Below are 17,798 nucleotides of genomic sequence, written 5' to 3'. Positions count from 1 at the left end.
AAACCCTGATCACGCTGAGGCACATTATCTACTGTGGTTGCTTGGCAACCAAATGGAGACACACACATACACAACATAATGGTTCATTTGTATCCAGCTGTGTCAGCAATGGGTAGCCAACACTAAAGAGCTGTTTCTCTATCTTTAGTTTCTGAATGGAAAAAAAACTATAGAAGTAGGTTTGAGATACATGAAACCCTGAAAACAATAAAATATTTTCATAGCACCTTTAAACTCATTATCTGATTAGATCATCTTATTTTCTGAAATTGGCATAATCACAACATTTTCATCTTTTTTAAAAACATGAGTAAGGCTCCCCTCTAACTATATAAAGCAGCTAGAATGCAAAGCCAAAATGCTAAGCATCACTGGTGTAAAGCAACTGATGCACATGGTATATCGCATGGCACTGAAAGCAGCTGGTATATTTCTACATGAAGATAGTGGAATTCAAGTGTTTGGCACCCAACATCGTGCCTCTGTGTGATCTCAGCCTTACATTTAAAAAAACACCCCCTTTCATCTTTGAACACACATACATTTTTCCACTGTGTAGGTATTGCAGCAGAATATTAAATCCAATAACAGCTCAACACACAGACTTCCCACTTACGTGCTGTGTGAAAGAATAAGAAAAGCCTACTGTTAATGTGCCTGCTATGGCTTGAAACAGAAGAAGAAATGTTTTGGGTATAAACACTATCTTTCTGAGTGTTGATTTACAATGCAAGTGTAATTTCAAATTTACAAAGCAATTTGTCTATCCTCTTCCTTCTTCATTTGAGTTTTGATTTGTTTGTTTTTCTCAGCACCTCAAATGCTTGCAGTTATTGCCTCTCTGCAATCTTTGTTCTGTTCCTCTTTCAATATCCACCTTGATTCAGTTTTTTTATTGACGTTCGGAGCCAGCTGTTATTTCCAGCACAAACCAAATCTGAACCTTATACAGCACAAAGGCCGGACAACATCTCTCCACTCTTCAACTTAACAAAACAAAGAAACATTTATGAGCATCAAGTGAACTGGGATGAAAAGGTGCATCTCTAACAAGTGAATGTTATGCCATGTGGTGAAGAATGAAACAAAATATGTGATGAGTGGATAATAAGCCCGCTTATAAAACTGTTGTAAGGCTGCTCTCATTTAAGTAAAAATCTAATGCGTCATCAAGCAGTGGGAATTGGTAGTGAGTTGATCAACATGATCTGTACAGACACCTGATAAGATGGTGGCTCTTGCAGAAGGCCCTCTTCAGACTTTTATCCTGCATCATAGGTGTAAAAAAAACATCATCTACATCTACATCTACATCTACATCTATTACAAGATGTTGGACCATCAACATTTTTTTGAAACTGTTTTTTTAAAAAGCTAAAAGAGTTGCATAATTTCTAAAAAAGTTCACTGGAAATTATATTTTACCAATAGCTTATACACATACTTTTATATAGACAATTTACATATAGATTGCCATCAGTAGATAAAAGCAGAGAAGGAGCACAATACCATAACATCTTCTAGACAAAGCTTCAATGATGCCCAAGTTAAAATCCCAATAGTAATTACTCAGAACTATTGGCTTGACCATGGCTCTATCATTGACTCCTTTCAGATAACAAGAGACATAGGCCATTACTTGTATCCAAAGCCCCAGAGTCTGACAGCTCACCTGCCAGGCAGCCACTCTTATCCAAACCCCACTAAAGGCTGCTCTAAACTGAGAAAAAATACACAACTTTCACCTATAAATGCACCAGTCAAACAACTCCGAAGTCCACTTCTACAACATGTACTTATTTCTGAATGTAATGTACTTTCCATTTGCTACGCAGACACTCAGGTGGTATGTCTACTGAATAGAGCTAGATCTAGGTGTGATTGGTGAGAGAAAAGTTTTCAAATGTCTAAATCTCAAAATTAAATTTTCAATTATCAACCAAATGTCTGTATTACGCTATACTGTCAAAAGCATCTGTCCAAGCTGGTCAAGTTATAGCAAATCAAAATGGACACATTTCTAAACAGACTTTATGTATTGGGCACGATAATGTTGAGGACAGGGCCTTCTCCAAACTGTTGACACCAAGTTGGAAGCCACACAGTATGTGGAGAAGTGTTCACTAATAGTGTTAAAATCAAGGTCAGAAGCCAAAGCAACAAATGTGACTCCCTTCACATCTTTTAGAAGCTTGTGTTACTTGTTGAATAACTTATAGATGCTTGTAGACGGATGCTCTAACTGGATGAAGGTGATTCCAATGCTCCCTCTCTCAAGGCACTCACAGATACGCACAAAAGAAACTACTCTCTCACTTATTACTTCTATCTTCAACTGAAACCCAGCGGGCGAGGGACTCACCCAGTGAGGACGACCACGAAGTCCATTACATTCCAGCCGTTGCGGAGGTAGGAGCCTTTGTGAAAAGCAAAGCCCAGGGCGATGATCTTAATGGCAGCCTCGAAACAGAATATTCCAATAAAGTAGGGCTCTGTGTCGTCCTACAGAAAAGACAGAGAGAATCAGAGAGGGGAGGAGAATGACAGGGGCAGATCTTTTTGTTAGAGAGTGGTTAATGAAGCGTTACGTAAAAGAGGGGGGTAAGTAAAGGAGAGAATGAAAGATGGCTCCTTTCACATCTTGCAGCAGTATGAACAGAAATGCAGGAAGTGGAGCCCTCTTCTTTAAATGAAAAGAGAGTAAACACTGTGAAAACAAATACACATACACACAGCATGATCTTAATGGCATTTGGAAAATCATCTGAGCCTCAGGTCTGCTCATTTAATGCATTCAAACATGTAAAATTAAAAATTTAATTTCAACTGATAGAACATTAAATGCTGAAAATAAAGAAAATGTATCTTGAACATGATCAGTGGTGTGCAGACTCTGAGGACCAGGGGCTCTCTATTTTAGAGGTTTGGAGGTTAGACACACTAGAAGGATATTTACTTGTGCAGTATCTGGGTCAAAGAAATGGCCACTTGAGCAAAAAAAAGGCAATTTTGGCTGGCTTTAAGGGTATTTAGGGCCACCTCAAAGGTATCTGCACCTCTCTTGGGCACAGGACTTTCATAAGGGCAATATGAAGCATGAAATTGGAAGAGGCCTGGAGCAAACAGTAGAGTTCGTGGGTATCTTTTGGGCCATCCCTAGGGGCATGTGAACGGACTGGAAGGCTTAACGAGTTAAAGGAGAATTTTGGCCACATAGGTTGTTATTTGGACCAACCAAGAGAGAACTTGTGCTGTTTACTTGCCCATCTGGTGTGATATTTGGGCAAAAATCAGAAAGGGTCAAACACAGGGGCATTTCAGCTAACCAGAGGGAGATCTTGATGCACCAACAGGGCACTTGAGACAACCAAAATAGGTACTCAGGGTAACCAAAGGGATACTTGGGCCAATCAGAGTCAAGTGCACCTCTGGTGTGTTATTGTGAGAAAAATGCTGCATGGAATTGGTGGGCACTTAGAGCAACCACAGGAAAACTTAGGGGACTCTTAGGGCAAAATACTTGGGGAAAAAATAATAGCGGGTGGCCAAACCAGAAGGGTAAATGGACAGAACAAATGTCTTCTGGGGTCAAGAGTTTGACCAACCAGAAAGGTTCAAGTGCCTCTGATGTGACATTAAGAGAAAATTGAAGAATGGAATAATGGTATTGGGAGACAACTGGCCAGCTCAAGTGCCCCTCTAGTGTGACATCAGGGGAAATCAAAAGCACAACATCATCTCAACACGACAAAGACATTGCCGTTTGAAAGGGCACTTTGGCACTCAGTGCATATGCATAACACACATGAGAGGACATGATTGATTTGGACACTGCATCATTCCCTAAAAGTGTCAAACAATAAACAGTGTCAGTTTGATCACTTGTCCTATGTGGCTAGGTTAACCATGGGTCTTGCTTTAACTATGCCAGCTGAATCAAGCATGTATGACATGACAGTTTTTCCTTTGCCTCCATTAATATCTGGAAGAGCCTGGAGGAATCTGCAGGGCATGAGCAGAGGATATCTCACGCCTACACTAACCTCTCCCCTTCGATTTTTCTCTCTTGCTCCCAGCATACTACAACCTGACAGTCAGTGTCCCCAACCCCCAGCTTTACCCATCCTCCAACATAAATAATCACATAAAAGCAGTGTGACAGGCCTGAGCACTATAAGAAATGTGACCTTTTCTATAGCACAGGCTGACTACAGTGAACATCCAGTGATAATGGATATGTTGGATGAGAGTGTGAAGCGTGAAGGCTGGGGTTGGTAAAATAATGACAGTTTGTTGTTGTTGTTGTTGTTGAAAAGCAAATAAGCTGTTCCTGGCCAATAAGAGAAGATGTAGGAGTCTGCAACATTTCAACAATGACAGGCATCAATGTGACATTCAGTATATTCATTTTGATACACTTTAGAAAGACAAGATTCATAGGAAAAACAGCTGCATGTCTTATGTAATGACAGGGCTAGAGGGATGCCTGGATGAATGTCTCTACTAGTTGCATGTTACCATCTAACAAACATTTAAAATACTCCTGAATTATAAATACACCTGTAGAGATGGTTGGGGAAATCCCCACGGATCATGGCGCTAATGACTTACAATGGATATAAAATACTCTTCCTGAATAGCTTCTATCATTGCCTCCACTTACAGCACGCCTCCTACTCTGTTGACAGAGCTTCATAAATAATAGCTGATCCCTTGTTGTAATTAAAAGGTTTCTTGTTGTATTACATCCTTGAGGTGGAGGAGGCAAGGAGAGGATGCTTGTTTTCTCCTTTGTGTAACCACTGTAATCACTTCTCAGGTGCTGAATGCTAGCTTTTTGTTTGACTAGTTGTAACATCTTCACTGCTGAATTTGCATAACAGCCGCTGAGATAAATCGAATCACAGGCAGGTGGTTGAATTTGAAAGGAATTCATTGACTTTTCCGCATCAAGCTGTTGATCTTTGTAATACTCTCTGCTCTCTATTTAAAGACAAACTCCCCTGAGCTACAACACCCTCAAGAACACAGCAAAGTGCTGAACCATGAAAATATGTGCTACTCAGTTTTGTTTTGCGTTTTTTCTCTGGTACACATGGCAGGATGTGCCACTTGACCTCCCTGCACAGCAGTCTCTGGTTTCTCTCAGAGACTGGCTAGCTGTGCAACGTGACTGTCAGAGTTCAAATGTTGGTTTAAACTGAGTGCATATGTGAGCAGCTGTGGGAACAGGGAGCTAGAGAAAGAGATCAAAGCTAGCTCACTGAGAGGCTCTGCTGACTTACAAGATACAAGCTTTGGGTGGGGTGGGGGCAAACACAAGGTGTCCCACAGTCTGATGAGGTCCAGCAGCAATTAAGCTGTTGCAAGTTAATCCCTTGTTACACTGAGACCCTGGTGCTCTTGACAAGGGTTAAGAAATCAAAGCTGGGACATGATTACTCTGTGTATCTGTGTAAAGTTGTTTCCATATATATAATGCCTTACTAGCAGGAGATATATCATAAGATATTCATGTGCAGGTCATGTGGGTTAGGGTTAGGGAATCATCTGTTTCAGATGTGATACTAACAATGTAAAATGGGTGAGATCTCATTTGATGCTTCCAGTATCAGTGATAGAAAACTGCTACAATTCTTCTGGGGGCAAGCAAAAAGGCTAACATAAGAAAGTGGCTAAGATCAGTGCCAACTACTATTCATGAATAGATAGCAATTACATACACAGGTGCACTAGGCACATTAAACCAAACCAGCTAACCTGATAGAATGAGTGAGAATATAATGCCATATATACCATTTCATTGTTTCTACCGGCTTGCTGTTGATACACTTGTGTTATAAAAGGGTTCTTTGTTTTAAAGTGATGAATGTGAAATGGATATTTTTCCATTATAAAAATAAAAATGAAAAAAAAAATGTCTTGGTCTTAAAAGGAAAGTGACGTCAAACACAGGTATGTTGAAGCACTTACCAGACGTTCTGACATGGGTGTCTTGTCGCCAGAGGGTAGATGCTGCTCCAGGGCCAAGACGATGCAGTTGGCAATAATTGTAGCCAGGATCATGTACTCGAATGGAGTGTGAGGGTTAAGGAAAGGTTGAAAGTGAAGTGGCATTCATGTCATGACATTTCATTTCATCGCAGAATCATAAACTGCATTTTCTTATGGAATGTTTAAAGACCTACATTTCAGTCAGGATAATTAAGTTTACCACAAGTTACTAGTTGAGGATTAAAGGGGTATTCCGGTGTAAATTTAATCCATGTTCTAACATACCTTGACACAGAGTGCGACCCCCCCCCCCGAGAGATAAAGTTTGCAGACCACTAGCTTACGTAGTTTCAGCATCCTCAGAAATGAACGCACAACAACAATACACTGCAGTAAGTGGGTCCAAGTATAAATTGCTATCAAAAAGCCACAAATAATGCTCAACACAGCACCAAACATAAGCAACATTAGAAACAGGGTCCCAGCACATATTTAGAGGCATCAAACATTTGATATCGTTGCCGGATTTGTCGGAAAAGATAAGCAAAACCCATTTACTGCAGTGTATTGTTGTTGTGCGGTCGTTTCTGAGGATACTAAACCTACGTAAGCTAGCGGTCTGCAAACTTTGTTTCTCGAGGGGGGGGTGGTCCTACTTGGTGTCATGGTTTGTTAGACCATGGATTAAATTTACACCAGAATATCCCTTTAATTCAATAATTTTAGACAACATTAAACTGTAAAGAAACGCAAATTATCCTGCATTATTCTGTATGAAAAATGCAATTAAATTTGGATGCATTTTGTCCACTTAAGCATAAAAATCCCATCATGCTCTGGTTGAAGTCTTTCTAGAAAGAAAGCATCCTATACATGCGCCCATGATCCTTCCAGATGGTTGATCATTTCCAACCATTTTCAAAGCTTGGCTCATTCTGCAAACCATTTTCACTGGGTCATTGCCCGCAGGTCAGGGGCTATTGAGGGACTAAAAATTGCAAAGGAATAGGAGTAATATGACCATCATAGGCAAGATGCAGAATCATAACCCATAAGATACCCAACTACCCTGATGATGCAACCACAACACCATTTTCCCGGTGGTGAATGTTTAAAGGGAAATTAATATTATGGCTACTTTTACTGTTTCAGCTGTGATGTTCTTTTTCCTGTGGGTTTTTCTTTTTTCTTTCATCGTGCATTGAGACTCTATGTATTTACTTATAGATAGCGCAGACAAATTAATTAGCATTATCATTATTCCACCAAAGCTAATCCACAACTGAGTGTCAAATGTATTTTGTTTCCTAAAAAATGTAAAATGCTTAGTTATCTGAGATGAACCAACTTTCAAGACTTTTCTTGAATTAAATGTCACTACCTTCATTTTGACACTTTCCTGTCTTGAAATGGTGAAAACGCTTCAGAAACACACAGAAAAATGTCAACCTGGCACAGTCTTTCACTTATTTCAGGAGAGAAAATATCAAGATTTGGAGGGTGACCATGACTCGAGTCATCGGAGTGGGCATTTTTTGCAGCGTTGAAAGAGTGGCGTGGAGCGGTGAGCGTGGGCGCCTTCAGCACCATGGAGAGGGCTCCTAAATGAAGCCGAAGAGGCGGTGCTGCAACCCTGAACCAGCGGTCCCTTTTTACTGAAATAAACGGCACCTCATCTTAAGGATGGCATGACTGGAGAACATGGAGAGCGGAGCACAGTGAGCGTCAGCGCAGCCTGAGCATCGCCCTTTTACGCACGCAGCTTTTTTATCGACTTCTGGTTGCGTCAATCAATACCGATGTTTGATCATTAGTAACCACAGCTGGGATCGCTGTGTGCGTGCCCGGTAGACAGTCACAGCAGATATTTTGACAAAAGAACTTATCAGTGGACGTGGACGCCTACAGACTCTATATTGATCTGGGAATAGAAAAGGCAGCACAATGGGCGGGTGCGAAGTCTTTTCACTGCCGACACCTATTGAGAAAACATCTTTGTGTTGTTGGACAGAGATAAGAAGCGGAGCGACAGGTGCTTTCAGCGTTGCGCGGGTCGGACAATGTTTTAGCTACTCCACAGGCGAAAAATGACGGTCAATCAACAGCGCCGGCGGGTGTTCACAACCTGATATAAACCAAACAGCACCTAAACTTAACAGGCCTGCGGGCGGAGGTGTGTTTCTGCTTTTCAACCATCTGTGTGGTTGCCAAGCAGGGACACAGAGCGGATTACAGATGCACCTGCTCTGTGCGTGGTGCTACTGCTCAGGAAGGATATGGCCACTCTGTTATTCGCTTTGCATACTTCCTGATGAGATTGTCCTCGCGGAAGATGAAGAAGGAGCGGTTTACGGTGAGGCAGTTTTGTTTGACCGGGTTCGGGTTATAAATGGCCATTGTCCGGGCTCTCTGGGCCATCGACTGCTTGTACACCCTCTGGCCGCCCGGAGCGCCACCACCACCCCGGGCTCCCCCTCTCCCAGCGCCCGGTCCGCCTCTCCCTCCGCCGCCTGCGCCTCCTCCATACCGGGTGGGTAGATCTTCTGCGAAGCGTGCCATTCTGGAAACGCACAGATCCAAAAGGGAAAATCCAAACTGGTTTCAGTGGGAATGGAGGGGAGACGCATCACAACAAATAGACTTCATCCAAAGCACAGCAGACTGTACAGAAAGCGCTGCGTTTTGGAAAATGTAAAAACAAGGTGGCCTCATTGAAATCCATTTTCTCTGGTTCCTTTTCGTTCATTCATCTTCAGTGAAATGTAAAAGTTTAAAGCAATAAACCACTTAAGCTGTAAAATCATTCACTTTGTGGAGGCTGTTGCATCCATTTCAGCCGGGCTGTGAATGGGGGAAGAAAATCACGCTGAAATAAAAGCTCATCAGCCCGTCTCCGTCCAAAATCCTGACAGCATCGTGTCAGCATCCAAACACCAGTTGAAACGTTCGGGGTGTCAGCCAAGATAAGCAGGAGCGCCAGAAAACACGGAAATCCCTTTGTTTTCTTTTCCCAATAATAAGACAAGCCCATCCAACACGAGCACTTGCCCCGTGTTTCAGTTTGATCGTCGTTGTATGGGGGCTGAAGGCTATAAAGCAAGTCCTCAGAGGAATAAGGAAGAGCGCATGTGACCAAAACGAGCCTATCGGAGGCTGGAGCGTTCAGACACGCTCACCGTCTGTTGGCTGGTTATAAAAGACTGTAAAACTAATGAAGTTCAGAAAAGCCCTACGGGTCGAAACATGAATGTTAATCTATATTTGTTTTAGCATCAACAAAGCAAAACCGTGTTTCTATACAGAAAACAGCAGCTAACAAAACATGGAGTGAACGTTCAAAGTCTTGCGCTGTCCATTTTATCTCGCTTCTGATTTCATGTGGAGAAATGCTTAACTTGTCTCTCACTTGTTTTTCTGCTTTCAAGCCTTTGACGTCGTTGTAAAACACACTGTTGCAAAAGCACTGAGCGGATTTTTTTAAATAATCCACAGGGATTTGAGAGGACTGTATGAGCAGAGTACTGTCTACTATGTACTATGTACTATGTACAAGTAAATCTGTTTGTTTGTTTGTTCATAAAATGTGAAGTCCTTATGACCGGAGATTATTTAACTTGATTTCAGAATAAACCGAACATTTCAATACTTTTCCTTGTATTAAATGTCACTGTCTTCATGGGCTGTGATTGTCAATTTATCCTCGCTTAACTCTGACTCCTTTTCTATCTTGAAACAAATTAAACACAAACATCCTGAATGATGCCACCCTGGCAGAATCTGTCTCTCTTTTCAGCAGATATAACATTGAGATAGCTGTGAAATTCCAAAAACCTGTGGGTCAAAACATGAGCATTAATCAATATTTCTTTCACATCAACAAGGGAAAAACATTGACTTAAGGTTTTGCATGGTCCAAGTGACAACATTGACACAGTTTATATATCGTAATGGAAAAAGGATTGCATACCTACCTTGTCATACACTCCTTTAATGGTGAAAATGCATAAATGTAGTGGAAATTGATGACTGTATACATCTAAAACAGTGGTCTCCACATGGTCTCCTTTAATCTTTAGCTCCCTTGTTGTCCCAGAGTGGCCACTTTCATGTGTAAACATTTTTTTTTCTTCTGATATAATAAAATCCCAATATGTAGATAACTAAGAACCCTTTACAGCTGGAGATGCATATTTATGGTAATGACCATAAAGCATTTGTCATGAGGATATATTTTTTTGTTTTGTGTTTTATGTTTCACAGGCATTGCATAAATAACTATATATTCCTTTTGTTTGCCAAAAGGTCAGTCACAGACAAACAAGTGTACATAGCTGTCCTACATGGCAATGTTACTTATGTTTGGGATCAGTTATACCTTAGTGAAGTCTAACTCTTGCTTAAGTGTCTTATAAAACAGCTGTGTAATTCATAATATTCGGAAAGGCATGAAGGTGATTAAAAAAATGTGTCTATTGAGTCTTTAGAGATGGCCCAGCCTCTCCAGGACCCCTCAGGTTATTCTTGTATTATCTACAGCAAGTTATCTTAAATAGAAGCTCTGCACAATATAGTGCATTTTTGAGAAACTCATAATTAGCACAGAGGCCCCTTAGACCTGTTTTATCCCCTCTCCAATTTGCTGCACATATATTGAGAACATAACACATGGCAAATGCTTCATGATCTTTCTTGGCCGAAACTGGTCAGCCAATTGCACTGGAGCTGATTGCTCTAAACGGGCCACTGTAGATGTATTTAGTTTGTGAATATTCCCAGATAACAAACTCTGTTTCTCTGGGAAAGTTTATCACCTGTCTCCTTAAATGCATTAACAGCTAAGAATAAGCCAACAAATGTATTCTTTTTGTCTATAACTCTGTGACTAGAGGAGCAAGGTGGAAAGAGTTTTTGGTACAGAGGATGAGGAGGAAGTCTCTGAGCATCTAAGAGAAACTTTCTTATCATCTGCAGTCCAATTTTAGAAAGGCTCAACTCTGGCAACAAAAGAAAATAGTCTTATTCCACAGGCAGCCAGCTCAGTTCTCGCAGGCTCAATTTTAACGTTTTGTTTGTGTACTTGTGTTTTTGTGAACTGTGTTATATATTACATGGACCATCCATACAGTCAGTGCTGTTGTTATGTACTGTGTGTATATGTTTTCATGAACTACTTTGAGGCTGTATAATTGTCTGCAATTAGTGATTTGTCATAGGAAGGAAATAAATAAGCCATGTTCATAGTGGCTACAGGGATTCACAGACCACTATAAATTTGAGTAGTAACCTGTTCAGGCCAACGTTAATTACCGTTGGGAACGTTTTATGTCTGGCGTTTACCGGAGATGATGGTTATGCTTTTCAAATTAGATTTAGAATATGAATTAAAATGCAACATGAAAACATTTTGCCTTGTTACTCAGATCTGATGCTTGTATTTGTTTTCATTCAACAGTTTCCATTTTTTGTCTTTTCCTAAAAGCGGCTGTGTGCATTATTGTTCTTATTAAAATAAGTATCAAATAGCTCTATATTCCTACACAAATCATTGTTTTAGTGTTTGGTCAGTAAACCTCTCTTCCTCCTGCTCATGCAGTAAAAGCAAAAACTTCTGACATCCATGCCCGCTTTATCCAGTCAGGACATTGATTCGATCCTCCAGTTCACCCTCAAAGGGAAAATAGGTAAATCTACGAATTCTAGTGCTCATGGTTACACCTTAAACTACCATAAAAATGACAAGCAATGAAAAATGCTAAGAGGCAAAGAGATGCCCCTTTAGTGGCTTCAGACATTTATACATTTATTTGGATGCATTTATTTATATTAGTATAGATTAAGTTTAATCTATACCGCACAGCAGACTAGACTGGTTTTCAATTTACTCACGTCCTGAGGTCTGTTATAAATTGATTCTGTCATGTGTCATTTAGCTCATTATCATTTTAGCATCTAAAGACCTAATCTTGCTCCCTGTTTCCAGCGTCGGCAGCCAGTCATAAACTAATATGTATTAGATACAGCTGAGGAGCCATCTAGTGGTTTCCTTGCTGTACTGTAGATGAAATGATGTATTATCTATGTAAACATGAGTTGCCATTGACCTGATAATGCTCCCTTTGAAATCAAATCTGAAATGTTAACTGAATAATTGGAGCAGACTATGGGATTCTTTTGTTACAAATTTACCAAAATACTAATATTCTAATGTCAGGGGCTTAGGCAAGCACAGTATTCCAGCACAGGCAAACTGTACACAATGCAAAGAGAGATGGATGGAAAGTGAGATTTGATATGGGCAAGTAGTCCATTTTTGGGACCCATAGCAGTTTATTCTGGCTAGAAGCTGCAGTGGAGAGTAAAATTTGAGATATGCTACTTTGGTGTTTCTATTTATTTCAACTTTATACTTTTACTCCACCACAATTTCAAGGTATATATTGCCATTTTTGGACCACTAAATTTATTTGATAACTTACGTCACCTGGTTACTTTGGGAATGTTTAGTTCAATAGAGAATATGATCATCAAATTATGATGCATCATGTAGATAAAGATCCAGCTGAGAAGAAATTCACTACCTAGCAGTTTAGTGATGCTAAGTATTTAACTTGCTAAGCGGTCTTCAGAGGTTTGTGTGTCTCACCTGTGGGACCAAGGCGTGCTGTTCAGGAGCTCGTGTTTCCTGACGATTTGACGCACCCCGCCTCTCGTTCCCGGTCTGCTCAGACCGTCCAGGTGTAAAACTGCTTCGTACTTCTGCACGGTGTCCGCAGCGCTCCACGAAGGTTTTTCCTGGTCACCGGGTCCGGTGTCCGTCTCCTCATCAGGCCCCGGGTCATCCCCCTCTACCTGCTTGTCGGTGGAACCGTGACTTTTGACAGATGACGAAACCCAGGTGTCCTCGTACTCCGCCCCCAGGGTGAGCATCCTCCAGGAGCCCAATGTGGCTGAGCGTAGAGCTTTTGGATGAGATATTTGAATACAGCAAACGTAACTTTAAGCATGTCAGAATCTGTTTTGTTTGTTTGTCTGTTTGTTTTTACTTTTGCTGAGAAGTTATTGTACAGTCAAACAGCACAAATGTCATGGTTATGTAAACTGGACACTACTCTTGACACTAACATTAAGTGAAAGTCTCAAGTTAGCTAGCTAGCTTGTTCAAAGCAGCAAGAGGAGCCCTGGTTTCACCTGGGAAAAGCAGAAAATGTCCATAGTGACTTCTCAACCAACTCCTCAGCCATTAGCCACCTTCTGTCCATCTATTTGTAGGCCATTTAAGCCAACTTTGTCAAAAATACAAGTTAAATAAACAATTTCCTTTGGCTAGTGAGGTTAGCTCCTACCATTTCAGCGGGACTCTGCTCCCCTAAGACAGACAGCTAGCTACCTGTGCTAGCAACAAAAGAAATCATTGTATTCATATTGGCAAGTTGTGAGAAGGCTATATATATATATATATATATATATATATATATATATATATATATATATATATATATATATATATATATATATATATATATATATATATAACATGTTTACCAAATAGCTTGATGGACTAAGGGCTAAATGACTCATCTTGGAAAGATGTTGGAAAGACTGCTGTAACTGCTTAATTTACCACAAGATAAACATTTTGCTAAATAGTGCTCACATCTATCTTGAAGCCAACTGCTGCCAGTTAGCTGCTAGCAATTATTTAAATAAGTCCTTAGCACTGACACTAGACATTATGGTTAGGCCTCCAGTTTAAATGAAGCATATGTCCTTGTTTGAAAGTTCTTAAAAGAAAAAATAAACCTCACGTTGCTTATGTGTTGTGTTGCTTATCCAAGCACAGCTTGCTTTCTGTCTTGCTTTCATCTTCTTTGCCTCAGGCTGCAGTAAGTTAAGCTTTTTTATTACATTTCAACATGGCACAATAGAAAAAGCACAGGTGGAATTAATACCTTAAATGATGGCTGCATACCATTCAGCTTCTATAGTTTCAGGGTCTTACTGCTGTGCATGGTGGCACTTGTACTATTACTGAATAGAATAGAGCCATTAATAATGTAAATAGTGACACCTGTGCTTTTTGAATTGTGACAATTCAAAATGTGTTCTCTGAAATACCATCATTTTGATTTGCAGAAATGTATTTTTTATGCTTTTCCATCCTTAATCATCTTATGACCTCTGAGGCTTTTCCTGGAGGGAGGCCTTGACCCTCACCAACTTAAGATACAACTAAACATAGGTGCCTCTACTCAGGATTTACACCCTTAATGGTTACAATAAAGAAATATAAACGAAAGCAAACACAGGTGATAAGAACCCGAATTAACGTACCATACACCACAGTGGATCGTCTCTCGGCCCATCTTGAGCTGACAGGAACTGTTCTCTTCATATCTGCTCTCCAGGGTTACTGGGGTAAGTCCAACTGAAAGGTGGGATAAAGCAACTATTTTGTCCGTCACACAGTTTATGTATGTGTGCCTGCAGGAGCTTCTCCTGTAAGGCACCGGGGCAGGGGCACCAAACCCGAAAAAAAAGTTTCTCCCACCTTGGAATGCGGAAAGGCTGTTTCCTGCCCTGCCAGTTAAGAAGCTTGTTATCAGACCAGCCGTCTTCACTGCTCAAGGAGAAATTTCTTGGAATCAATTATCGACTCTGTTTTTGCTGTCCGCCCTTGTAACCAGGAAGGGAGCAATCATCGGCCAGTTTATGAGACCTAAAAGGCCTGCAGATGCACAGTCAAAACAGTTCCTGCTGTTCATACTATCAGGGGACATTTTTCATCTGAATCCATCTGATGTTTGTTCCTCCAACAGTTTTGTTTGTACAAATTTATTCCTTTGAGTTTAGTTGCAGAGGAACAAATGGAAATACATTTACTCAGCTGCGGTACACACGTAGTGCGGTACTTTTTATTTATTTATTCATTTTATTTTTTTATCTCAAATGTGCTTACCCATTACTCTGCAGGTTGAGATTTTGAGCCCGTTATGCACAATATAATCATTGTTGAGTAAAAACCCAATGCCAACTTTTTAAGCTTCATAAAATGGCATGTTAGAGCTGCTGCCAGCATTTTTCCTTTTTGATCATCCACTACAAGAGGGATTCAGCACCCTTTTTCAAGTTATATATGTGAGTCGAGTGCATTGTGTCTTATTTGAATGAATTAGGTTAACAATACCAACAGCTTAGCATAAAATTACAAAGTACGAGTAAAGGGACAGAACTAGGTTCAGTAGGAGGTGTAAAGAATTGCAACATCGGAAATGTGGACGCTGACATGGGATAGTTCAACTCACTTTGAAATAAAGTAATTAAAAGATGGATGAATTAAATTAGATAAAACGTTGGTGCAAGTATGGCATCAAGCGAAGGATATTTGAATTACTTTTAAAGCCTTAATAGTTATGAAATTGAAATCACAACATTCTAAAGGGCTGGCAGATACCTGGAAAAGTAAAATTAGTGTGCTATATAAATAAACCTGGCTTTCAATACTTGAGTACCTTTTAGTCCTTACTCCTGTGTAGTTTAGAATTGATATACATTTATAACCTTTAATCGAGTAAGTCTAACTACTGTCGTTCTGCTAATTCTTCCACATCTGTTCAGTTGTAGCCTCTATCAATTTGAAATGTTCAGCAGCTCTTAAAAATCACGGCACAAACGAGAGGCTTTGAAAGTCTAAACTCATTAAAGCAAATGGAGTGTGGGAAGTGTCAGCAGCTCAGATGCCACAGCTGCTCAAATATTTCAGCGCTGGGCCCTGGGCCCGTCTGTCAAAGCTGAGCTGCTGCTCAGTTCGTATAGGGTCAGACTTACTGCAGGCTTCACTTGGAAGATCTTTCAGTAATGCGTTCGTGGTTGACAAGATAAGGGGCTATAAAGCAATCTCCCTCTGGACTTGAAGGAAATCAGCAAAGTGACAGAGCTGAAGAAAGTGGAAATGTAATATTTAAATTCCACAACATGTTTATGCAACATTGAAGCAAACAGGCTTGCCTTCCAAGAGAAACTGCAACAAGTAAAGCATATCAGAATAAATGCATTAGTAGTAAATTTATTGAAAAAGATACAACCAATTAGATGGATGGTTCACGATCCAGAAATATGTAACAGAACAGAATGGAAGTGCATTTTTATAACCTTTTTTTTTTTTCATTTATACCTTTCAAGACTTTGCACAACAGTCACTGCTTTACTAACAACATTTAAAAAGACGGGTTGGCTTCTGTCGGCAAATTCATGAAACAAAATTAAAAACAGCCTAACTACAGTAACTACGATTAGAAAACTGGAGTTAAAATTAAACATAAAAAACTTAAAACATTCTCTTATTTTACAAACTATGTTCACTTCAGTAATAAAAATGAAAACAAAAGTAAAAACCTTTGTCAGCACCATTTTCTTGTTTGTTTTCTAACTCAATTTCAGTTAAATCAATTCTTCAACAACTGTGGCAAAATACCTGACTCATGACAATCCCCTTAAACATGCTTAGTAAAAAGACCAGCCAATTTATTCAGACTCGAAACACCTCATTTTTGAGGAATGGTACAGCATCTTTGTGTCATACAATCTATACTCACTGGTGTAGCAGATTAAACAAACAGTCCAATTTTTGCTCAGGTTCTTTGTCTTTCACATCATTTCAGTTAATTAATCAATTTATGAGCTATGGTGGCAAATGTTGGACATGTCTGTTCAAACACTGCAACAAAGATGAAGTGACTCAAAGAAGTGGCATAAACATAATTCAGTATTTATCAGCTAGTTTTGCTGGAATGGTTGATGATTAATGATCACAAAGGTCAACACATTACACCCAGCTGTATGCTGAGGTTGTCTTTGCAAAAGATACCCTCATCCCGATCTTAAAATTCCTTGATCATGACTCTTTAAGAAAAGCCATAGCAATATCAATTAATCGTTAAAAAAAAAAGACAAAATGCGCAGTTTTCCTTCCCACTAAATTTATCTATGAAATGTAAAGACTGTTCGTATTGTCCCTGTGAAGTGTGTGCTCTTGCTGCCCCTGCTGTTCAAGTTACACAAGGTGGAATAAAGGAGCAGCGAGATATCCATGATTTGATTGTGCATCTGTTTCTGTGTGTTTTATGGGTTCTCACAAAGGTCAGTGGTCCATGGTTGTAATCAGAAGTGGATATATAGTACAAGTTTACTGATAAAAGTTCAAAGTTCAAGGAGGAGGGAGATGAGCATCCCCGTGTGTCCGTCAGTCATGTGTACATGTAGCGAAGCTTTGTGTTGGGAGGGCTTTTAGGAGGGACTGGAGGGACTGTTGGAAGAGCTGGTGTCAGGTGATGCGCTGGGCTGTTGCTGTTCCTCGGGTGTGCTGTCCGCCTGCAGCGACGCCATGGCTGCTGACGAGTACTTGCACTTGGAGGAGCCGCATTCGCAGCTAAACAGCTTGCTTTTGACTTCCCAGAAGTGGTCGCCATAGTCAAATCTAAAAGAAGAGGATGAGAAAGCAAAGGATTTTTAGAAGAGCACTGTTACTTAATCATGAATTTTATGTTTTTTTACACCTATAGTTTCATACAATCTATAAAACCTTGAACTTTACACCTTCAACAAAATAACAATTAGATCTTTAATTGTGTTAGCTCTCAAACATAACATGAAACTATATCAATTTCAGGACAAAAAAAGAATACAGTGGTATCAAACATGTTTTGAATTGCTGAAAACCATTTATTTTTATCTTGACCTAATTTATTCTATTTTAATAGTTATTCTTTATTCCATCGTCAACCGAGTTTACCTTATTATTAATTTAT

At 40.0% G+C, this 17,798-nt stretch overlaps 2 protein-coding genes and 1 long non-coding RNA gene across 8 annotated transcripts in view; 1 reads left to right on the top strand and 2 right to left on the bottom strand.

The window, feature by feature from the left end:
• The window catches only part of cacna1bb (calcium channel, voltage-dependent, N type, alpha 1B subunit, b), a 165,583-nt gene extending 151,121 nt beyond the window's left edge, over positions 1–14,462 (bottom strand). For 2 of the 3 annotated variants that reach the window (XM_037116899.1, XM_037116900.1), the window contains exons 1-5: positions 14,326–14,461; positions 12,638–12,953; positions 8,273–8,554; positions 5,974–6,079; positions 2,363–2,502 (exon numbers count right to left, since the gene is read on the bottom strand). In XM_037116899.1, the coding sequence (XP_036972794.1) occupies positions 2,363–2,502; positions 5,974–6,079; positions 8,273–8,554; positions 12,638–12,953; positions 14,326–14,386 (905 nt within the window). In that variant the 5' untranslated portion in view covers positions 14,387–14,461. Of the gene's footprint in view, positions 1–2,362; positions 2,503–5,973; positions 6,080–8,272; positions 8,555–12,637; positions 12,954–14,325 lie in introns of all 3 variants that reach the window. The other variant, XM_037116898.1, reaches the window with a different exon arrangement.
• On the top strand, positions 12,779–17,084 carry LOC119029782. Its single transcript, XR_005078080.1, has 2 exons — positions 12,779–12,913; positions 14,482–17,084. It is a non-coding gene; the product is annotated as an uncharacterized LOC119029782 (long non-coding RNA).
• ehmt1b (euchromatic histone-lysine N-methyltransferase 1b) overlaps positions 16,042–17,798 on the bottom strand; it is a 33,373-nt gene continuing 31,616 nt past the window's right edge. For 3 of the 4 annotated variants that reach the window (XM_037116904.1, XM_037116902.1, XM_037116903.1), the window contains exon 26: positions 17,278–17,467. In XM_037116904.1, coding sequence (XP_036972799.1) covers positions 17,278–17,467 — 190 coding nt within the window. Of the gene's footprint in view, positions 17,468–17,798 lie in introns of all 4 variants that reach the window. The other variant, XM_037116901.1, reaches the window with a different exon arrangement.

The sequence above is a fragment of the Acanthopagrus latus genome, chromosome 12, assembly GCF_904848185.1.
Source record: "Acanthopagrus latus isolate v.2019 chromosome 12, fAcaLat1.1, whole genome shotgun sequence".
Taxonomy (NCBI): Eukaryota; Metazoa; Chordata; class Actinopteri; order Spariformes; family Sparidae; genus Acanthopagrus; species Acanthopagrus latus.
The sequence above is the reverse complement of the archived record's forward strand: the minus strand, read 5'-3'. Positions and strand labels throughout refer to the sequence as shown.